The sequence below is a fragment of the Lycorma delicatula genome, chromosome 8, assembly GCF_047948215.1.
Source record: "Lycorma delicatula isolate Av1 chromosome 8, ASM4794821v1, whole genome shotgun sequence".
In the NCBI taxonomy this organism is placed as follows: domain Eukaryota; kingdom Metazoa; phylum Arthropoda; class Insecta; order Hemiptera; family Fulgoridae; genus Lycorma; species Lycorma delicatula.
The window spans coordinates 26,131,381-26,142,240 of record NC_134462.1 but is presented as its reverse complement, the minus strand read 5'-3'; the positions used below and the strand labels follow the sequence as shown (position 1 = coordinate 26,142,240).

The 10,860-nt window shown below is 29.8% G+C and overlaps 1 protein-coding gene across 3 annotated transcripts in view; it reads left to right on the top strand.

The window, feature by feature from the left end:
• Nucleotides 1–2,504: 2,504 nt before the first annotated feature.
• LOC142329149 (uncharacterized) overlaps nucleotides 2,505–10,860 on the top strand; it is a 177,264-nt gene continuing 168,908 nt past the window's right edge. The window contains exons 1-2 of one of the 3 annotated variants that reach the window (XM_075373490.1): nucleotides 2,505–2,648; nucleotides 8,210–8,247. In XM_075373490.1, coding sequence (XP_075229605.1) covers nucleotides 2,603–2,648; nucleotides 8,210–8,247 — 84 coding nt within the window. In that variant the 5' untranslated portion in view covers nucleotides 2,505–2,602. Of the gene's footprint in view, nucleotides 2,649–7,959; nucleotides 8,248–10,860 lie in introns of those variants that run through there. The other 2 variants (XM_075373491.1, XM_075373492.1) reach the window with 2 other exon arrangements.

The window sequence follows — 10,860 nt, the reverse complement described above, 5'->3', positions numbered from 1 at the left end:
ACAATTGTAGAAAAAAATAGGAGACTTACTTTATATACGATCTGCACATACTTATCATATATTTATTTTTGGCACAGTTTTTTTTTATTACAGCTTTTCTTCCTTTTTTTTATGCGATTGATTTTTTACACTAATCTAGAGCTTTTTACAAAACTGCCCAAAAAGGAATGTATTTAGGGTGTATGTATATGTATGTATGTACATTTGCTCCACCATACCAGCTCATTGGACCCATATATGACCCACTGTTGGAATCCTTATGTTACCAGGAGTGACTTAGTGTATAAATAATATTTATATATTATTAAACATATTATGTATATATATATATATATATATGTGTGTGTGTGTTAAATAAATTTAAAAAAAAGTCTGTCAGATGAATGGGTTGTTTTTGAATAACTCACATCTCGCGCTTTATTTTTAATGATTTGGAAATCTTGTATCTCATACGTGTGAATTTGTTGCCTTACTAGTGTTTTTACATGACTGCCCAAAAAAGGAGTGTAATGCATTTAAGGTATATATATGTATGTATATACATACAAATATATATATATTTGTTCCACTGTAGGAGTTCAACTGCTGATGTATATATGTTTAAATAAATTTAACAAAGTAGAAAAAATATACAATATATACAAAATTGTCACCTGCATACTCTTTAATTATCCTATATTGTTAATTATCCTACATTAAAGAGCAATGTTTGTCGGCAATGATTTTTTTTGTCGGTTATGTTTTTTAATTTTTAATATTTACCTCTTGATTCTCCCTTTTGATATCATCTTTACACAACTCATTAGCATAATTTCTTTTGCAGGTCATTTTATCTCATTGTATGTTACTGCTTACAATGTTTTTTTTTATTACTTTATGACCCTTTTTTAGTGCTTCTACAAAGTTAAATTCTTATTAAATTTAAGATAATATACTTTTTATATGTGTTAATAATAAGCTCCATTTTTCCATTTGGAAAAAGTATTATTACAAATCATGTTAAAGAAGATACTATGAATAGTGCATAAACATTCACAAATATATTAATAGATGTGAATATTTCAATCCAAAAATGTATAAACTGAAATGATACACTTAAGAAATTTTTTACGCTAATTTTTTTGTAAAACCACCTTTGACATTTTATACGTATTTAAATATTATTCAGTAAGAATTTTGTAAGAGCAAAATCCACATTGTTAATGGTACTTGATAGACATTATAAGATAATATTGTTCTTCAAAAATACAAATAATTCTTTTTATATTTTAAGAAGCTCGATTCAACAAAAATTAGTCATAAGAATTATTGACTATTAAAAAATGTGATGATTATAAAAACAATATGAATGAAATGAATAGAAGATAAAAATCAAGATAAGTATTGCAGTATTTAACATTCCACTGAGGAAGCAAAATTTAGAAAAAATTAGTCCACAAAAAAGTAATAGAAAATGCATAAAACTAGTTAAATGAAAATGATCGATATCAAAACATAATGAAGCAAAAGAATCTTGCGAGTATTGCATATCCCAAAAATAAACTAAAATATTAAGAATAAGAATAATTATCTGCTGATTTTTATTTACTGTTTAACTCATCTCTATGAGTGGAATGAAGATGATGTCTGTCCTCCAATGAGGAAAGTGTAAATAAAAACAATAAACTATTAAAAGTTTTAACACATTTGGGAAAACCAGGTAGGTTTTAATGCTAATAGTTCTTCGATACTACCTTCTCACCACCATTTTATTATTAATAATAAATAATATGTAACACCTATTATCCTAGTGAACCAGAGGTGTAAAACATTTCAGGTATACTCCACTATATGTATATGGGATCCGGCTACTACGAGCCCCAAATTGACAAGATGGATGTGATGCAAAGAGACTTCTATAGTACACAAATTAGCTTATTACCTTTCCTCTCTCCCCTGATTACTACACGGTATCTATATGCAAGTATCTCTGATAATATTCAGTTAATTCAGATAAAATGAAAAGAGCTATTATTAAATGGCATTTCTAAGGAGATTTCAACAGTTACAGGAAATCTTCTGTACTTACTGAATTAATTCTCAGTAAAATTAAGAAAAATTACCAAAATTAGATATTTTATTTTACAGTTAATATTTTTATTTTCTATATTCATTCTGTGAAATTTTGAAAAAAATTTATCATAGTTTCTTAAAAATCCTGACCCAAAAGCTTTGACTGGGAATCCCAAACCATTGGAATGTGGACAATCAATCATTAGTTGACTTTAAAATCGGTCTTGGGTTCAATTCATAGCAAGGATGTGACATTTTTTCAGGTACTGTCTCATTCATATAATCCTCCTCACTAAAATACATTCCAATTTGGTTAACAATGTCATATTTTATTAAAAATAAATTGTTTTAAGCATAATAAATTTTATTTCAGGTATTTATTGATTTAACAAAACTTGTAGATACTACTTTCTCTGGGTTTGTATGTTTAATTGTACTTATTTCAGAGAGGGTCAGACATCTTCTGAAGAATGTCATAGACTATATGGAAGATGTTCTGGGAATGAAATAAACCGCATTCAGTTACAAGATTCCAGATTTTTTGGTGAATATGAAGGAAAAAGTTTTACGTACGCTAGCTTCCATTCGCGTAGAAAGTAAGTTTATTATATTTAAATTGAATGATCTTTACTTCCTGGCGTGGCAATTAATCAAAAAATGGGACATGAACCAAGGACACCAAAAAAGCAAAAATAAAGATGGGGGTAATGTTAGTACTTATGTACTTGCATTGGCGTGTTTGAAGCTTAATAACGTGACTGGATGAACCGATTTTGATGAAATTTTATACAGACATTCGTGTATATGGGGCAATTTGTTGGTAAAATTTTGGGATCAATATCTCCAGGAGAAGGGGATGGGAGATTTTGGGGGGTCAATATTTTCAAAATTTTGTTAACATTATCGCACTTTATATTAAGCTTATATGCAGGCATTACATGCCTGCATCTTAACCATCTTTTTTAAAAAAATTGTCCCAAAATTAAAAAATATTTTGTTCAAAAATTAAAAAAATATATTTTTATTTATTGCATGTTTTTAATCAAATTTTTTAAAACTTTTCCGGGGTATAGTGATAGTGCAAGTAATAAAAAAAAAAATACTTTAAGGGCAATATTAAGGGGCAAGCCAATCAAAGTTAAAAATATTAATTTTTTGAAACTTTTTGGGGTTTATTTAAAATTTTAATACTATTAAGTGATAAAATTTTAGTGGTAATATTACAATAAAATTTCATCGTAATTCATCCTCCCCTCCATAAAAAGAATCTTAGGTAATTTTTTATTAGTTGTCCACTTTTTAGTGGAATTTTTTCTGTTTTCTTCCATTTAACATAGTAAATGTATAAAATCAAAAAAAATTTCTTGTAAGATCATTTTGGAGGGGAGCAGAAAAAGTAAAAAATACAGATTTTTTGAAGTCCTTTTTGGTTTATTTTAACATAATTTTAAAAATTCATCATAAAAGAAATCTTAGTATCAAAAAAGAAATTTTAGATTCTTTTTCAGTTATGTATAAATATATGTTATTATTTTTCCACTACATAAGAAGAAGTAACCGATGCCAGGAAAGTATTACAATTTAAAAAAAATTACTTTAGAGTTTTGACTTCTTTCAGTTGATGTATAAACTAGTCATAGTTAACTACAGTGTGCGCTGCGGCGCTCCAGGGAGCCGCGGAGCACCCTATTCACAGGGGCACCCTATAATTATTAATTTAATGTTAATAAAGTAAAAAAAAGTAATGAAGATACACAAGTTTTATTTATTTTTATCTGTTACGAGTAGTCATTTTTTTACTTATGGTAGGGCCCGTGGAAAAATTTTAATTGAAAAAGGGCGCTGTGATTCGGAAGAGTTTGGGAACCACTGGTTTACTATTATTTATCAAATTTTATTAATGGATATTATGAATTTGCATCAGTATCATTCCACACGATGAGTAAGCAAAATTTTTTTGTTATTATTAATGATAATTTGTCTGTAGTATGATAACTACTTGTTAAATGCAAAGTGTAAAACTAGATTTAGTAGTTCTGTCCTGTACTTTTTGTGTAAATGTCCTGTACTGTTTTTGTAAATCTCATGCGTATCATATCAAATATTAGGATCTGATATCAAATCAATATTAGTAGTACTGACAGATAAAGTTGCGATTTGTACCGATGAATGCACCCAGATTTCTTGTTTGTGTACGACGTGGTTTTATGAAAGAGTTATAGTACTAGGTGAAAATTATACTGTTCAAAAGTAAATGTATAGAATTATAACATTTGTATGAATAACTTTTAGAAATAAATTAAACACTTATAACATTTTTTATACCGTTTAAACTCTGTTAACTTTTATTTTCCTTTAAATTAAAAATTCTTCAGTTTTCCATTCTGACTAGCAGACAGTTTTTAAAACGCACAAAAAAATAAAAACAGAATTTTCATTTTATTTTTTTTTTAAAAAAGTTTGAAACTATAACAGTAAACATCTTACCTACCATGTAAAAAAATAATTTAATCTATAATTAAACTCTAAAAGATCGATTCTATTTATTTCAAAATTGAAATGTATTTCAGCAACCTTCATATTTCAAAAATGATTATGAAGAATTGAATTCAATATATTACAGAAATTATTCGACTGATTGACTTAAATATAACAATCTTCACTGGAATGAAGATGATTTTACTTTGGATTTTTTTATATTCTTAAAATTAAACATTTTTTACCCCCAGAAATGTTATTACCTATAGAAACAAAATTCCGTATTACAGGAAGATTAGGAAAAATATTTACCTACATTTTGAGGTAGATTTCAAAAGAAAGCTACCTATTGTAATGGGTACCATGATTCGCCTTCCGTAAAATTACAACATTTTTTATATATATTTCACTTTCTTGTGGACACGATAACAGCCGTAATTTTGCGACAATCACTTTCAAATTTATACGTAAAATATAACGACCCAAAATCTCGGTCGAGTTCATTAATGAGCAAAATCGGACCATTGGAGAGGAAATGGGGAGCTTTTTCGAATAAACAAAGTATAGCTATAACTTTCTTATTAAGTGAAATATCGAATTGTTTAAAATTGTTTAAGGGCCTAAAACTTATCTAAGTTAAGTTTTTTGATATCACCATTGAGATCAACCATTGGCTCTGGGGAGGGGGGGTAAAAAATGGGGTTTCGAAGAAAAAATAGATCATACCTCCCTTTATAGGTACAATATCGAATCGGTTTAAAGTGGTCGTTTGTTCTTTAAACATTATCTACAACTTTTGTCTTAAACAACTTTTGATATAACCAACCCTTACGGTAGGGGACGACCAAATGTTTGCTGAAATTGTAAGAAGATGGTGCTTGTCGTATGCTAAACATGTAGTATTGAGTAAACAACCAATTTCGTATTGAGTAAAATTGAAGTTTTTCTTAACTTTAAACTGGAACGCTTTTTTATCCCCTACTTAGCACCGGTGAAATCTACCTCCGTCTTCTGGCGTGCCGAAAGGTATTTTTTTTATTGTTATGTAAATAACTACCAGTACAGTCTGCTAATTTGTATCTCCAACACACTTATTCACATGTACATAACTAAGGAGAATGCGAAGAAAAAATTACGTGTTGTATATCTAAGATTCGTATTGTAGAATTTCTAATTGAAATTAAGCGACGATGGATAACTTCTTTACATTATTTATCTCAATCTACCGATATTCACGGCAGTCCTTTATTTTTAATATCGTCATCAACGGTAGGGATCGTTTACTATATTGTTTTTAACCGTAATTGTAATTAAGTTACGTGAAACCGAAGTTTATAATAGAGGTGTGATTTAAAAAAGTATCCAATCTTGGCCCATAAAAAAATACTTAACTCATTTAGTTCCGTGATTTGTCCTCTTCAAAGTGTAGGCCCACGCTTATCTTAAGCAATGTTGCAATTTTTGATTCTTTCCTAAGCCTAAAATTCCATTTATAGAAATAAGATTAAAGACGGATTCATTCATAGTGTTCTCTCATTCGGGCAAATCCTGTCAGTACTGGCTCTCCACCAGTACCGCCATGTCATTAGCAAAACTTCCCCCGATCTTTATTCCTCTTTTCCCATTCAGGCAGCGTTTAATTATTTTTTCAGATATGTTTTAAACAGTGTTGGTGACGTGCATCATCCCTACCTAATTTCCCTTCCAATCCCTGTTCTTCCTAAATTAATTATTATTTGAAATTTAAATACAACTGTCAATAGAATAACTTTATAATTTTCAAAATTTTACCATTTTCAGTTCTAATGTTATCAAATGTGGGAATTATACTTCCCGGAGCCCACTGGAGTTCCCAGGCAATAATAAAATAATATTTTTAAATAAGTGGGAAGTATACTTCCCAGAGCATGTTAAAGGGTTGTATAAAAAAAAATTAGCAATTACTCCTGTCTGAAGTCTATTTTTTGTCACACCCGAAATCACCATAGGAGGCAACTCAAACATTTTAAATAAAAAGGGTAAAATTGTGACAATTTTAAAATACATAAAAAAGAAAACATTTGATGTAAAATACTTCAGACTACAACTATGACCAAAATGGCTACTGTTTAGTATATTTCATTGAAGTGACCAACAATAAATCCCCTTCCTCTCAAGTAGTATAGCATTTTTCTGTTTTCTACGATTCTCCTAAATACTTCATTTGTTGCCGTCTAACATTTTTCATTGTGTGCCACATCCACATCTCAAAAGTCTCAATTTCTTAAAAGTCTTTAATTTCTACTGTGCAAGTCAATCTTTAAATCTCTTTCCTTTAAGTGGAATTTAAGGTTAGGAAAGAGTCAAAAATCGCAGGAAACATCCGGTGAGTAAGAAGCCTGCTGAAGTCGATCGATCGTATGTTTTACTATGAATCTCTGGATAAGTAGTGATGTATGGTCTGAAACATTGTCATGATTCTCAAGGACAAACTACAAATTGGCAATAAAAACTACTACATAACTTTTCTTTGTAGTCTAAGAGATGTTGTTCGAAGCAAGAGATCTCAGCTTTTGGAAAATTCATCATAATTTATCCAGAAATTATTGGCAAAATATGGGATCAAACCAACTTCACCGGACTTTGCTTCCTGCGATTTTTTACTCTTTTCTGTGCTAACAATTCCCCATAAAGGAAAGACATTTGAAGAAATAATGTTACCTGTATCAAACAATATATATATATATATACACAAAATTCTGTCATCAGAATTCAGTAACAGTTAACAAAAAATGATACTGTTTTTAGATAATCTTAGGAATGGATATAATATTTACAAAATTAGGATAATTCGGAGTTAGTCCTTTCTCTTAAGACAGTTACGGTTAGACTAATTCCTTGCACTTGACAAGTGCGAAGTGATTCTTAGTGAATCGACGTAGTCTGCGGGTAGGATCGGGTTTCTAAAGATTTTTTTTTTCTGAACATAGTAGACCCAAATGAAAATTTAGATGCTTCTTTTTTACTGACTTTTCGAAGAAATGTACGGTATAACAGTCGGTCGCACAGTGATATTGGAGGATGAAATTGATTTTTTTTTTACGTTGTATGGTATGAGGATTACGAAAATACCATTCAATTAAAGTGCAATTTCCTTATAAGCCTATATATAAAATTTGTGGCTCGAAAATGTACAAAACCATTTCATTGAAATTTAGATATGCTGTGGTAGAGCATCTGTAGTTGTGCATGTGAAAATTTGATGAAGACTAACCGAGTCGTTTTTCAGTTACGCTCAATTTAAGTTCGACAACAGACAACATAACCTCAATTTGTGGTTATGTTGACTTTGTATTGGTGTAATTTCATACAAGTTTATACAGTGAATCATGGTGGTGAGCGAGTTTAAACTTGCTTGATTGGAGGATCTCTTCTCGTTATTTTTAATTAAATTACGATTTTAAACAAATAATATATTTTAATATTATAACGAAAAGTCGGTCTTCCTTTTAAGAATAATTTTAGTATGTATTGATTAAATATGCATTAAGTTATTATTCCTATAATAAGGATAAATAATTATATGTGAAATAAACTATATTGTATACGTACTGTTTTAAAATATATATTAACTACATACTTTTTTTAGTGAACTATAATCTGTAATAAATACCAATAACTATTTTGTTTGTTTTTTTAGGTAAGTTTCGTTTTCTGATTATTATTCACTTCTATTACGTAAGTAACATTTTAAATTAAAATTTTGATTTTATATTTATAGATTTTTAGTTTATGCAAATGCTTGTTTATTGATTTCTAAACAGTATTATAAAAAAAAAAAAAAATCAAAGTCGTTTTATTTTCTATTGATTTCTTAAAATAGAGGATGTGTTTTCAAGCAGGCATTATTTCACTTACTCTGTTGTCAACGGATTAACATTCGGAGGAAAAACGTTTCTACAAGCAGGTATTTACTTATGACCTAGTTGCATTTATCTAGAGAAAAAAATCTTCGCATCGTGTAAGAGACGATAAATTGTGCTCTGAGTATAATCCATCGTTAATGCGTTACTAATGGTTTAGGAATAAAGAAAGAACGGTAATTTTTTTAAAATAGACCCCTGAGGGAGATCGGTAGCTGTTATACAAGATGAAACTCATAAGAGACTCTCATCCGAATAAAAAAGCCGGATTACTTATTAGTAATAATAATGATGATTTTAATAGTAGGCGCTTATGAGGTAAAAAAGTGAAATATAAAATGTGTTACGGGGGCTATAAGAGTCTGCAATAAAGTCGCAGATCGTGTGCTCTGGTATCTTAAAAATGTCCGCAAAACGAAATTTAGTCCTAGTTCCCTTGGTGAACTCTACTTCAGTTCATACCCCTGATTTTGGGTTAATTTACGGACTCCGGTCTGTTCTACAAGGGAGAGGCGGACAGACCTCCCTTGTTGATGCTCTAGAGAAACCTGTTGCAAGAGATCCATCAAGAAGAACAAATCTTAACTAATAAAAGAAATAAACTTTCTCATTAATTGTTGCAAAAATTGTCCAGGTTTTGAGAATTTTATGACTGGCAAGGATTTTTTTTTTAATTTTAGACCTATATGTTTGACATCGCATTTTTAAACATTCTCTTATGGCCATGCATCTCTCAGCCAACCTTGAAGCAAACGCTGATGTCCATTTTGATGGAGGTGTGGCTACTGGTCTCACCACAACTTTTTATTTAGTCATTTGGCAACAAAACAGGGGCAGTATGTTTATGTTGTTTTTGTGCGTGAAATAACTCGTCTAGACATTTTTAATCATTTTATCTCTATTCGTTTTCTGTCTCATACTTTAGCAGTGGCAAAAGGAAATGTGTATTTAATGTTAACCTGCAACAGGAATACAAATTTTTAAAATTGTGTAATGACCGTAACAATGAACGTATTTATTGCACGCAATGTCCCGGAGAATTTTCTGTTTCACATAAAGGAAAGGGTGATATTGAGTACCACGTGAAAACAGCTAAACATAGAAGTGCTACTAATGTTACTGCTTCACTAAACATAAAAGATTTTTTTTAAAGCCAAAGATGGGAATAACAGTAACAGTGATCTGAATGTGCTGCTAAAAAAGCTACATTTTCATACCACACTGCTAGATATAAACTCAGTTTCAAAACATGACTGCACAACTAAACTGGTTAAAAAGTTATGTGACCCAAAATTTTCATGTGTTAGAATCACAACCAAGGCAATTATTGTTAACCTTATTTTGCCATTTGCATTTGATGTGTTGCGTTCTATGGAAAAAAAAAGTTGTACCAGTAACAATGGAGCTCAAACAGAAGTGAAGTAAAACACATTCCAATTGCTGTAAGATATTTGAGTCTGGAGGAGGGAATTCAAGTTAAACTTTTAAATTTCATTGAAATGTCAGTTTAAACTGCTCAAATTTTGACTCAGTGTATTTTGCAGTGTGTGAAAAATTACAAACTTGAAGAAAAGTTGGTTTGTTGTACTGCTGATAATACTAACAATAATTTTGGTGGTGTGATGAGAAAGGGGAATGAAAATGTGTTCAGAAAATTTCAAAGTGATTTAGATAGACCTATTTTAGGTATTGTTTGTCCAGCCCACATTGTACACAGTTCAGTACAAATGGCATGTGATTCTCTACCCCTGGATATAGAGGTTATTGTAATAAAAATTTATAAATATTTTCACATGTATACTGAAAGATTAAACTTAAAGATTTCTGTATATTTATGGAAACAGATTACAAAAATGTATTACTTTATAGCAGCACAATGTTCCTTAATCTGTTACCTTCAATAGAAAGAATTATTTTGTTTTTTATGGTCTAAAATCATACTTCTCTTGTGACAAATGCACAAAATTAATGTTTGATTTTTTTGAAAATCTGAAAAATGAACTTTTTTGAAATTTTTCTATGGTACTCTACAGTTATTTAATAATGCAGTTCAGAAATCTGAAGCTAATTCTGTCACAGCAACAGAAGCATTTCAGACATATTCTTAATTAATTTATCAACTTCAGGAAAGAAAAACCCACAAATTTATACTTTTGTCAAACAATTGCTATGGACTCAAAGAAAATAATGATGTTCAGGAACAAAAATTCTTCTCAAGCGTAGACAATTTTTATAATTCTAGTATCCAATACTAAGAGTTGTGAAGAACCAGTTTTGATAAAGTTAGTAAGTTTCAGTGGATAAAATCTACGAAATGAAATTGCCTGGTCTGATCTAGAAGAAAGTGCACAAGTTGTTAATGAAATTATAAAAGTAAAAAGTATAAATTATTTGATTGAACGAACATTGTTGAACCAGGAAATTCAAA